The sequence below is a fragment of the Miniopterus schreibersii genome (assembly GCF_964146895.1).
Source record: "Miniopterus schreibersii genome assembly, chromosome: 7".
Lineage (NCBI taxonomy): Eukaryota > Metazoa > Chordata > Mammalia > Chiroptera > Miniopteridae > Miniopterus > Miniopterus schreibersii.
Genome location: NC_138108.1, coordinates 6,831,089 through 6,844,446, shown reverse-complemented (window position 1 = coordinate 6,844,446; position 13,358 = coordinate 6,831,089). Strand labels below are relative to the sequence as shown.

The following is a 13,358-nucleotide window of genomic DNA, read 5'->3' as shown; positions in this document are numbered from 1 at the left end:
AATGAAATTACGTTGATGCTACTCTGAAGTTGAGATTTGATGACCTGAGTTTGAATATTGGATGTTTCCAGTATTTGTGGAACTACTGAGGCCCTGGACAACGTATCTTCCTTCTCGTGGTGGTGTGTGCAGCGCGTAACCTGTGTGGCTGTACAGAGCTGTGATGTGTCTGGCCCCTGGGATTGGATCTTACCCTCACAGACAGCATTCGATTATAGCTGTTAGGATTTCCTAAAGGGAGTCACTACTGAGCTATTAGAAGAAATAAAGCTTCTAAGTGACCAATTTTAGGGGGTAATAGTACATTTAGTGCTATTGCTTTATTAATTGAGCACATGTTTTATGTCATACCTTGTCTAAGGGGGCGCTTATGTTCAATTATTACCCTTCCCAGTGAAATTTGGTACTAATACAACTATTAACTGGTGACCATGTGCAACTTGTGTTTTTATAATACAGTTGTAACGTATGTTAGATATGTGCCTTTGTGTGTCATTTTTATTCCACTCCTCCACTCATTCATTAGTTATTTATGGAGTGTTAGGGTCCAGGCCGTTTACTGCGTCAGGTGTGGTCATGAGTATAAAGTTGAATATGGTAGTTCTGTCCCTGAGGAATTGCTCTGATTTAGGATTGAGGGTGGCAGGCTGTAACCAAATCCTCGGTCTTGGCCTAGGACCTAGTAAGGTCTCGAGGAAGCTGTTCCTAAGAGCAGGGCTTTCCCTTGAGGTGTCACCCTCCAGGCAGAACTGAGAACAGAGTGAAGCCCACACCTTCAGAAGGGCTGCTGTGAACACACAGGTTTCCTCAGATACCTCAAACGTCAAAATGTCTGTTTTGCATGTATCATCATGATCATAATAACACAATCTGTTTCTAAAGCTGTTACATTTGAAGGTAGATCCCAGCCGCTGATTAGAGCATGCAAATACCTTCTTCCCAGGACCTCTCTGTGCCTCTGCAGCACCCCCAGAGGCAGGTGTGAAGTGCCCTGATCCCAGTGCTGCTGGGGAGAAGATAGTCCCCAGTTGTATTTGTATCTTCTCTCTGCAGGTCCATTTCCTCTCGCAGGGCGAGGGCAAAGGGAGCTCCTTTGTCAGATGGTTACCAGTGGCATGAAGGAAGTTAATATACCTCATTAAATGAGCATATACTTCCTTTTTTCATTGTGTAAATATTGAGAGATTCTCAGTTTTGATTGAATAATTCATAACCTCTTCCTACTTTTATTTTTTTAAAAAAAGAATACCTTTATAGAAATGAAATTGTTATCAGTGGGGAGCCCCCTGTGTCCCTATCTGTTGCCGGTGGAAGTGGACTTCTTGTGATGTCACGAAAAAAGGAATTTTCTGAGACTTTCACGGGAGGATGAGTGGTTTTCATCTGCGTGGAATTAAACCCCTGAGTTTCCAAGGTCTCCTCTCCCTCCATCTCGCCATGGAAGAAGTTTAGCTGTGTCTTTACCAGATCTGGAATGAAAGCCAGTGCCCAGAGTTTCTGTTCCATGTGGAGAGATGAGAAATTCATTGAACTGTATTGTACTCTAAATTGTAAATGAAAGTCAAGATTGATTGTTTGATAGGTTAGGGTTTTAAATTGAAATTTTCTTCCAAGTTATTTTTATAACTATATGATTCACCACAAAGATTGGTTTAGAAAGTTTCAAAATATTGATGTTATTTTATTCTTTTCAGTTAAATTGAGGTTACTACTTTTTTAAAAAAAGTGATTCTGGCCCTTTTTTTTGTATCCCTCAAACTACCACTTTCTTTGCCATTCCTAGAACTAGTTGGAGTGTATTATTTAGCCTAAAAGTAGAATAAAATAAGCCCTATTTAATTTTATTTTTTTAAAAAGCTGAAGAGAAGCCTAGTTCATGCTGTTCTTCCCTGAAAATGGGAAACCAAGTGTCTGATCCCGTATTTTTATTATCAGGTTACACCTCCTGGGAGGTAGATACATTTGAGGAAAATAATAGCTCTCCTGAAGGAATGCTTGTGTGTGTGTGTGGATGTGTGCGCGCGCGCAGCTCTCAATGTGTGTGGCACATGCAGGGGCTTGTTTGGGCAATGGCGTGATTGAATTGGCTGATGGGGACAAGCCCCAGTGGCATCCTATCTACAGAAGGCTTCCTTTCCTCTTTTCTCTGAAGGGCTCCACTGCCTCCTCTTCTCCTTGGGCGCCAACAAGTCTCTCACTAGCCCTGAGACGATGGAAATTACTTGTTGCCGTCTTGCCTGTGCTCCAGGGCCTCTTTCCTCTATTGGTTGCTCTGTGGTAGGCGACGTGTATGGGCTTTGATTCTAGGCCTTGTGGGTGACTGAACGTCAGCCTCGTCACTGCCATGGCTCAGTGAAGATCTAGGGATTTGAACTTGCCTACCGATGGTCTTGATGAAACCATCCTGGGACACTCAACCATTCATTCAACACATTGAAACGTCTGTCCTCTGCCAGGCACTGTCCTAGGTATGTGATAGATGTGGAAAGCACAAAAATCATGATACTCCTGGAGTTTACGTTGGCTCCTTGATAACTTTCAAGTGCCCCGTTCTGGAGTGAGGGGGCCTTTCCCCACACCAGGGAAATGTATTCATGTACTTGATCATTTTTGCTTGTTTTTTTTAGCTTCTAAATTAGCATAAGACTCTCCTTAGGGGGTTTGTGGGAGAGACAGACAGGAAAACATGTTTGTAAACAGGTTTCCTACCTAGAGGCTGGATCTGTTCTATAGCGAAGGGAGGCCATGAGAGGAAAGAGCCACTCTTCAGCTGGGGCCTGATTTTTGTGACGGGTGCTGTTTGGCTTAGCCTTGTGGTTGCCGGTGAGCGCTTGGGGGTCTGGCTGTGGATGGAGGGTGGATTTAGCGGACAGTAAGGGTGGAGGAAGGGATGGGATGGGCAAGGCTACCTGTTGGAGGGCCTTGCTGCAGGCTGCAAGAGAAGTCTGGGTTTCACAGGGTGGCAGTGACATGCCTCGCGCTCTGTTTCAGGAGGGCCACTGATGGTGGAGTGTGGGGTTTGGGGAGACAAGAGCTGGGGCAGGGAGACCTGCTGGCCGATTTTCTTTCATTCTTCTGTTCATTCAGCATATATGTAGCTGGGGCCCGCCTTGAATTCACGTGTGATTGCCAGTCTTAGATGCTCTTAACAAGAGTGGAACCAGTTTAATGTCCTGACTCCTATTCCGAGCCTAAGGTTTACATTTTTGTGTCACTTTGCTGAATGACTCATAGGTATGTATGAAGATGACATTAGAAGGTGGTGACACTGAGGGTGGCCACGTGGACATCTCAACCTTGTCTGCCGTTTCTCTTGCTCTCAGCTGCACTGGTCAATGATGTATTAAAACTCAGCTGTCTGCTCTGCTGCAAGCACAGATAGACACTTTCCTCCCAATGGCTGCATAATTCAAGATTTAATTCAGAGAAAACTGATGTCATTTATTCTGTGATAAGAGCCTCAAAAAAAACTAGAAGAAATATAATGGGTTGTGTTGACAAAATGCTTCCAGTGCCCTGAAAGAGCCAGCCCCCTCCTCTTGGTCTAGGGGGAGACTTCATTTTAAGCATGTGGTGGTTGTTATTATTGCCTCCCCCCTTTCTAAGGTAGGAAATGTTCTCTGGACTGAGTTAAATGCTGCTCAGCGTAAGAGACATGATGTGGAACAAGCCTGCAGACGGTGACTAATTGGCATGCTCTGGGTAAGAGAGACCGGCTGCCTGTAATCGGCAGCAGAGCATGCTCACAGCAGGTCTGCTTCTCTCCTAGGACCTCCTTCGCTGGGCATCTGGCCGGGATTCTTGTTGGACTCCTGTACACTCACGGGCCCCTGAAGAAAGTCATGGAAACCTGTGCAGGTACAGAACCAAGCACCTCCAGCATGACAAGTTGGAAGTTCACCTTAATTTTAATGGGGATGGAAGCAGCCCCAAGTTACCTCGTGGTTCTGCTTAAGAATTCCTAATAGTATCTTCCTAAACCGAGAAGTGTAACGCCTGGTACAGCTCCTCACACTGCTCCAGAGGGGCTGCAAACCCTAAACCTGAGGCTTCCTTAAGGGACAAGTAGTGGCATATATGTAAACCCTCAGCATTAATGCTACTCAGGAAACCACGGCTTCCTTGAAAATGCACAGACTAATGTGGGCTTAAAGTAATGCATCATCCTCCAATATTCCATGAGTTCATATATGTTTAAGGCAGAGTTGAAAAAGAAAAACCTGTGCTGAAGTGCAAGGCTAGTGCCTGAAAGAATTCAGTGACCACTAGGTTCTTGGCAGGAGAGAGAGAGTCACGCAGGACCAGGCCAAGGCTGTTATTGCTTAAAGCTTGGCTCCTGCTTTTTAATTAAAAAAATTTTTTTTTGCTTTTTGTTTCCTTCAAATTCATTCTCAGTGAAAACAGTTTATTTTATTTAGAAATATACGAATTTTTTTAGACCTCAATTTAAAATCTACACTGGTTCTGACTTTTAGGGACACTATTTTGCAAACACTTGTCTTAAAGGCCATGAGAGTTCCAATATTTCATCTTTTATTCATGGGAAATCTTCTGAGACTATTTTACCTTTTCTTGAACCACAAATAATTTGTTTTCACAGTTTGTGGCAATGGCTCGCGTTCTGAAGAACCATGTAATATTCATGGTATTAGAGAGCTTTCTGGGCTCGCGCAGTTGCCTCTATTAGCAGGTTGTGCTCACTTCTGGATGATTTTCACAGGCTGTGCTGCATCTAAGCAGATTCCATTTCCCTGTGTTTGCTCATCACTGTGTTTCCAGTGTGTGTGCTTGGAGGATTCACTGAGAATCAATTTGAAGGAAACAAAAAGCTTCATTTATTGAAAATGTCCACTTTTATTAGTTTTGATGCAACTTAATAATGGAAATCTAGTAATGAGCTTTGTTGCTCAAATGCTCTCAATGCGGATAAAAGAAAAAAAAAAGATTCTCAGGAGTTTAATGTTTTGTTTCATTTTTGCGTGTGTGTGAAGATTAAGTGGTTAGTAACGCTTTTTGCACACATTACAAAATGTAGGCAAGTATTTTGTGTGTAAAGATGACTTCCCCCTGCAATTATAATATTTAAATTCTCAGCTTTCCTTCTTAAAACCTTGCCTTTTTTCTATGGAGACTTATTTTTACATCATTCTGTTTTCAAAGTAATACAATAGAAAATACAAACCGAAACAAACATCCAGTGCTATTTACAAATAGCCTGCAGTGTCTGTGCCTTTTTTGGGGGAAAGCTGGAGAGAGCTCTAGAGTGACCTGGGAGTTGAGGTGACACAGGAACCTATGGAGAATAGCCAGGCACGTGCCGGCTGCTGTCTCACTCCTGGGAGAGGAGCATCACGAAGGTGTATCCTGTGCCTCCTCCCTCTCTCCCTTCCTTCTGCAGTGCTGACTTGCCTGTCCTACTGCCCTTTTAAGGACAAGAAAGGGAAAGCCCTTTAGGGAGGGTAAAGAGCATGGCTCTCCTAACAGTCTTGTTGGGGGCAAGTTCTCTCTATAGCCAGAGCATCTGCACTTGTGCAGAGGTCTCGAAGCCCAAGCTTGGTACCTTGGAAGGCAAAGACCATCAACAGGAACCTTTAAGGAACTTCAGAGGTTAAGTAAGGGTTTCATTGTCCCCCACGGGTTCTAGGGCTAGCCCCAAACAAAAGAGAGTTTATTTTTACAATGGTTTAGAAATCACTTGAAATGACCTTGGAATTTCTTATAAAGAACCTCCTAACTGGAAAGATTGGCAATTAAAGCCTTATGGCTATTCTGTTCCATTGGTCCACATGTCTGTTTTTATGCAAGTACCACACTGTTTTGATTATTAGAGCTTTGTAATCTAGTTTGAAATCAGGAAGTGTTAGGATGGCTATTATCAAAAGACAAGAGATAAGTGTGGTGAGGATGTGGAGAAAGGGGAACCTGTTACCCCATTGGTGGGTGTTGTAAATAGGTACATATAACTATTATGGAAAAAGAGTATGGAGGTTCTTAAAAAAATTAAAAACAGAACTACCCTATGATCCAGCAATTCTACCTCTGAGAGTATATCCAAAGGAGATGAATCATTATCTCAAAGAGCTGTCTTCACTCTCGTGTTCATTTTAGTGTTATTCACAATAGCCAAGGGTCTGTTGATGCATGAATGAATAAAGAAGCTGTGAGCTATATATTTAGGTAGATAGAGAGATAAATAGATAGAGAGATAGATATCTTACATATATGTGAGATACATGTGCACACAATGATATAACTTTACATATACAATGATATATATCTACACCATGAATATTATTCAGCCATAAAAGGAAGAAAATCCTGTTATTTGCAACAAAATAGATGAACGTGGATGACTGGACTTTACACTAAGTGAAATAAGCGAGACAGAGAAAGACAAACTCTGTATGACCTTACCTGTATGTGGAATCTAAAGCAGTCAAACTCATAGAGCCAGAGAGTAGAACAGTAGTAGCCAGAGGCTGGGGAAGTGGGGAGATGTTGGTTAGAAGGTACGAACTTCCAGCTATAAGATGAGTAAGTTCTGAGGATCTAAGGCGCAGCGTCTTCACTGTAGTTAATACTGTGTCTTTACCTGAAATTTACTGAGCGTGTAGACCTTAAGAATTCTCACACATACTAGGAATATGGTAGCTGTGAGGTGATGGATGTGATAATTAACTTGATTGTGGTAATCATTTCTTAATGTATGTGTATATTAAATCATCACATGAGCAACTTTTAAAAAAAACACCACATTGTACAACCTAGACATATACAAGTTTTCATTTGTTAGTTATACCTCAATAACGGGGGGGGTGTAAAACAAGCCTTATTGCTGCTATTAAAATGCTTGTTTCCTTCACATTTAGGCATTTTTTCCTCCAATCATGGTTACCCACAACAGCAATACTACTTTAATAATTCAGGTAAGTGCTTTATTTTATTTAGTAAACTTTAACTTACTTAAATTATATTGTTTGCCACTGTGGAGCCACTTTAAGTTAATGCTAGTTTATGCTGTTATAAGTAGCTTACACGTTATGAAATTGTGCTTCTCACACGCCTGAAAGCTCCATGGAGGGGTACCCCAGGGAGCTCATCTGGGTGGGTTGCTAGGGAAAACCAGGAAAGGAGATAAGAGTGACATGAAAACATTGTGCAATTGGTATGAGGTCTCCCAGACACAATAAGATTCACACTAGACCCAGGTCCCTTTATTCTCAGCCTAAGAGAATGTACCGCTGGCTCAGTAATGGAGTCAGTCTCAGATGCCCAGTTCTCGCTAGCCCACCCCAACTCATTCACAAAGAACCCTGCTTACCCCAAGATAGGCACTCCTCTGATAGTTAATACCGTGTGACTTTCTGTGTCTGTGTGAATAGGTAGAAAGGACTTCCAGTCAAAGCATGTGACCTGTTTTAGGCTAAGGCCTGACATTCCAGCCTGGGGAGGCTGCCCCATAATATCCTGGACCAGTAGCAGCAGCGGGTCTTAAAGGAGCCATGGGCCGCGGAAGCACTGGGTGTCTTATAGTTGTGCCCATTGAAAACTGCTGTAGCTTGTTTTAAAATTATTGAGGAGGGTCTACTAAAGTAATTTTTTTCAGGGTTAATTCTGTACTGCTACTGAGGTGTTCTCCCTGAGATCTCTCCTGAATGCCCTTTGTTCAGCAAGGACTCTCATCCCAGCCCTGCCCGAGAGCCAGGAGCCGTTCAGCTTATAGCTCTCGTTCATTCTTGGCCTGGTCTCATGGAATTTCACCTGTGCACATGTGGCTTAATAGTCAGAGTAGTGTTTTCAGTGCTCAGCCTGGGAGGGACAGGGGCTGCAGTTCCTGGGGGCTACCCAGAGAGTTCTGGGTCACAATCAGTGAGTGGAAGTTAAGGAAAGCAACGGCAGAAAGGGCTCTCCAGGCCTTTATGAAAAGACCTGTTTGGAATTATCTGGAATGTGTTGTGGTGCCACTGAAGGATTGAATCAGTAGAGTGATCCTGTTGTAGTTATACTCAAGCTGTGTTTGTGATGTAGTTCTGAAGACTGGGCTCTGGAACATCAATCCTGGCTGTCTTTATGAATCAGCCAAGCAGCTTTTACAAGTCCATGCCTGGGATTCACCCCAGATCATCTGAGTCTGAACAGGGATGGAGATAGGGACTCAGAGTCCTTTTTAAAAGCTTCCCAGGTGGTTCTAGTGGGATCAGTAATGACAGTCATAGGCTTATGTGATGGGAGTTACCTAGGTTTGGGAACCAGAGGTGGAGACTGTCGCTGTCCCAAGAAAGAGGCTGCACTCCTGAGGCTTCCAGAGCTAGTGATGTGTACGCATAAACTCCTAGCAACGTGGCCTGTGCAGAGAGAAACAGTTGCTGGGCAGTTTCAGCTCACCTGCCACTGTCACCTGGACCCACCTGAAGAGAGGAGATGTGATGATTAGTTATTGACACAGCTGCTAAATACAGTTGATCCTTAAGTTTCGCAGGTTTGAACTGCGCAGGTCCACTTATGCATGGATTTTTTTTTTCAATAAATACATACAGTTCTATAACTGTATTTTCCCTTCATCAGTATTTTCTTAATAACATTTTCTTCTCTCTTAGTTTATTGAAAGAATACAGTATATAATACGTATAACATCCAAAATATGTGTTCATCAGCTCTTTATGTTAGTAGTAAGGCTTCTAGTCAGCAGTAGGCTATTAGTAGTTAAGTTTTGGGAGAGTCAGACATTATATGCAGGTTTTTGACTACATAGGGGAGGGTCAGTGTCCCTGATCAGGGGTCAACTGTATGTTCATTTGGAAGAGCATTGGGGGGTTTGGTTGTTGGGTATGGAGAACAGTTTGTGCTAACTTAAGTATAACAGGGCTCTATTGGCCTAATGACCAGGAAGAACTGGGCTGGATGGGAAGACCACTCTGGTTCTGGTTCTCCCTCCCCTGTCATTTCTCTCTTCCCAATGACTTTAGTCTCCCCATTGGAGAGGTGACGTGGCCTCTAACACCTTGAAGTTGCTAGAGGAGAAAGAGGGCTTCTCTCCTGGTTCATTTTTAAAAATTCTCCAAAGAAACAGGAATGTTACTATGGACAAAAAGAATAAGAACATGCCTGTGCACAGGCATGGCAGGAACTGCCGTAGATTACTAGTCCCAGTGTAGATTACTAGTCCCAGTACCTTGTGTGACAGCTGGGAAAGGGAGGGCTAGAAATGTTAAGTAATTTGGCTGAAGTCAAACAGGCTTTTGGTGATAGAACCAGGACTGAAAATGCAGGCCACTGATTCCTAGCACCCGCTGCATTCTGCTGATGTAACCTCCCAAACCAGGGCAGTTGCCCTCATTGTCTCTCCCTCCCCTTTTTATTGCACTTACTGAAAACAAAAGGTGGGAGACTTGCCTCTTTTGTGCTTCACATGGAAGAGGCGTAAGCACAGCAAACACACAGAGCTGGGAATTAAAGGCAAAAATAGAAGCCCCTTTACCTTTCTCTTTATTCCCTGTGTGATCGCCATACACCTTCCTATGAAGGGATTGGATATCTTCAAAGGCAGAGCTACAGAACACAGGTGGCCGTGCTAATGGTCATCAGGGAACTTTTATGAGAGCATGCGTATCTCTTAGAAGCAATGATTTATTCTTACTATGGTCGTCCTTAGCTGGAGAAGTCTTTATAGGTCAAAGAACCTCATGAATGTTTAAAAAGCTGCTACCAATTTTCCTAATCTTGGTGGTGGTTCTTCATCTCTTTTGCCATGAAGTCCTGGTATGTGCATAAGGAACAGATGGAGGAGTAGTTAATGGAATAATGATAACCAGAATTTCTCTTACTGCCGAGCCCAAGTCTATAGCTACAAAAGAATATTAACCTAGCATTCATCGCTGGATATAATTTAAACTTACTCATTTTAAGTGTTTGATTGTTAGGTTTTTCCAGCCATGTTTATTATGAAGATTTAAAAATATCTGACTGGGCCAGCAGAACAGCTGTAGAAGATTTTCGCTCCTAGGAGACCTGTTCTCATTATAACAGATATGAATGGGATTTTTGGTCTTGTTGATGATTTATGACTGATGATATAGAACCTTTAACCACACGAATCCTTTCGACTTAAGGCACTAAAACTTTCTCTTTCTCTCTCCCCATGTTTTGTCTGACAAGTACCAAATTAGATTTTATAACATTCAGATGTTTAGAGTTGTAGACTTTATTTCATTAAGGCTGGGTTGCTGTTTTTGAAAGGAAATAACAGGAAGAAAAATGTTTTTCTATATCAAGAAAATGTTGCTTCAAATTATAGCAGACTTGTCTGGAAATTAAAACTCTATAGATGTATGTGGTATTTCTGGTGTCTGGTAAGATGCGTATTTCGAGCTTTTGGGTTATTTTGGATTTTGAATTAGCTGAGCATGTGGAGGGTCGATAGATAGAAATGCTGTTTAGACCCGTCTGCAACAGAATGACTTTCCGTAGGGGGTTGAAAGTGTAATAAGCCACATGGGAAAGTGCCCAATATGCATGTTTGTTGCAATAAAATAATTGCCACTCTTAGGGAATTGGACAGTCTCTTAGTGGGGGATTGCTGAAGCATCCCATGGTATTCAGTGACTTGTCCATAAATATTCTAGTGTGTTTTAGAACGATTGCCCCTCTCTTTTGTTCTTTGTGAAGTAGATATATTGTGTTTTGACCATTTGTCCGTATATGGAAGTTGTATATGTGTGTGTGGGGGTGAAGTGTAAAAGCAAGATTTGTAGCCGTGACGCAGTCTCCTTTCCCCTCGATATTACTCACTGGTGGGTGTTTCCCACAGCAGTGGGGGCTGAATGTTTTTTATAGTTCTATTGAGTAGAGACCAATGAGGAAGGGCATTCATATTTAAAATTGTCTCCAGATCCTACTTCAGCCTTAAATCACTGTGAGGATTTGGGAAATTTACTTCTAGTCTTCTCCTGTTTTCTAAATATAATGTTTATATTCTGACATGGGAGACGTGAGAGAGAATGTGGAAGTTGGGTTATTGAAGGTAGTTAGTAAATTCTCACTAATTTATACTACATTAGGAGCAAGGCTTGTCAGAATTAGCCCCTTCCCCCAAATCCTGAACAATTTTGTTTTTATTTAAATCACTCATTTTTGTGATTTTCAAGGACATTCAGTAAAATAGTACCAAGATCAAAGAATATGATATTAATCAGTAAGAGTGGACAAAGGCTTCGAATAGACATTCTTTAAAGAAGATACACAAACGTGCCCGGCCGAGCGTAGCTCAGCGGTTAAGCGTCGACCTAGGATCCAGGCGATCAGGGTTCTATTCCCGGTCAGGGCACATGCCCGGGTTTCGGGCTGCAGCAGATCAATGACTCTGTCATCATTGATGTTTCTAGCTCTCTCTCTCCCTCTCCTTTCCTCTCTCTGAAATCAATAAAGATATATTTAATAAATAAATAAATAAATAAATAAGATACACAAACGGCCAATAAGCACATGATGTTCTACATCACTAGTTATCAAAACCATAGTGAGGTATCAGTTCATACCCCCTAGGATGGCCATAATTAAAATAACAAATAATAGCAAATGTTGGCAAGGACTCGGATACTTCTGAACCCATATCCATTGCTGTGTGGATGTAAAATGGTGCAGCCGCTTTGGAAAACATTCTGACCGTTTCAAGTGGTTAATCAGAATGGCCATGTGACCCAGCAGTTCCACTCCCAGGTATGTACCCAAGAGAAGTGAAAACATACATCCACACAAAAACCTGTACACAAATGTTTATAGCAGTATTAATCACAATAGCTAAAAGGTGGAAGTAACCCAAATGTTTGCCAACTGATGAATGAATAAACCAATTGTGGTATATCCATACAATGGAATATTATTGGGCTATGAAAAGGAATGAAGTGCTGATTCGTGCTACAACATGGGTTAACCTTGAAAACATTGTGCTCAGTGAAATAAACCAGACACAAAATACTACATAGTATATGACTCAGTTTATATAATTGTCCAGAATAGGCATAGCTATAGAAACAGGAAGTAGGTTAGTGGTTACTTAGGGCTGGGAGGGATAGTGGCGGGGGAGAGTTAGTGAGGGGGAGTGATAGCTAAAGGCTACAGGTTTCTTTTGGGTGGGTGATAAAAATATTCTAAAATTGATTGTGGGGGTGATGGTACAACTCTATGAATATACTAAAAGCCACTGAGTTATATACTTTAAATTGATGAATTGTATAGGATGTCAATTATATTCCAATAAAGGTGCTATAAAAACATAACCAATAGACACAAATACTTTACATAACAAATATTTTTATAAACACATATAATTACATTAGAATGTCAGCTGAAACTATTAGTATCATTTCAGTGTTTATATGAAAACAAAGACTTTTAGTGTGCCTGAAAATTCTTATGGGAAATAAACTTCCCCTGCCTTAGTCTTGTATATTAGGAAAGCCTTGTATTTACAACCAACACAAAAGTAAATTTTAAAATAGCTTCAGCACCAGTTATCAAAAAAATTCTGAACATTACCAGGTTCTGCCCTGTAGTGTTCCTCCTTTTGGCTTGATTGTGAGGTGGTTGTTTTTTCTATAGTCTTATTAAAGCAATAAGAACCTTAAACCCAGGCATGTACTATAATGTGGGTTGGCATGGTGACACATGACATAAGATTCATAGTAAAAGGTAGAAATTTTCATCAACAGCAAAAAGCACATGAATTAAACATTTGAAACACATCTTCAAAGGCTATAAAAAAGGGGGAAAAATTAAACACACTATTGCTTCTCTCCCATCACACCAGAATTAGATTGGTAATTTCCTATGGGGGAAAAATCTCTTCCAAGCAAATTCCATAAAAGTGGGCGATTAAAGAAAATTAAGGAGTAAACCAAGCCGACTTTAAAGAGTGATGGGAATTCCCTGCAGAAGTGACCTTTGCTCGGTCATTGACCTTTATTAATGTGGTATCTGGTTGGTACTTAAGCATTGTTTAATGACCAGGCGTCTCTTCTCTCATTTTACCTGGTAACTGATTTCTTAAAAGTACTGTAAATAGAAACTGTGATTTTTGACATGGAATTATAATTACAGAGGCATTGGCTCGTATATCTCAACATACTTATTACTGCCTGAAGCGTCATGCCCAGCACAGAAATCCTGCAGTATATGTATGTGTATTAAACGTTGGCCTGTCTCTCATTACACAGAGCCACTGGGTAGTAAGGCTTTGTCAGCTGTCATTTCAACCATTCCCTCTACTCCAGTCAGGACTTCACTACAAGCACTCCAAGTATTAAGTAGCTCTGAGTGAAAGAGTTCATTTATATCTCATTAGCTCCCTCCCCTCCCCAGTG

The 13,358-nt window shown here is 41.6% G+C and overlaps 1 protein-coding gene across 4 annotated transcripts in view; it reads left to right on the top strand.

Moving 5' to 3' along the window:
* RHBDD1 (rhomboid domain containing 1) overlaps positions 1 to 13,358 on the top strand; it is a 145,580-nt gene that overhangs the window by 38,498 nt on the left and 93,724 nt on the right. For all 4 annotated transcript variants that reach the window (XM_081141908.1, XM_081141909.1, XM_081141911.1 and 1 more), the window contains exons 4-5: positions 3,770 to 3,858; positions 6,870 to 6,926. In XM_081141908.1, coding sequence (XP_080998034.1) covers positions 3,770 to 3,858; positions 6,870 to 6,926 — 146 coding nt within the window. The remainder of the gene's footprint in view (positions 1 to 3,769; positions 3,859 to 6,869; positions 6,927 to 13,358) is intronic.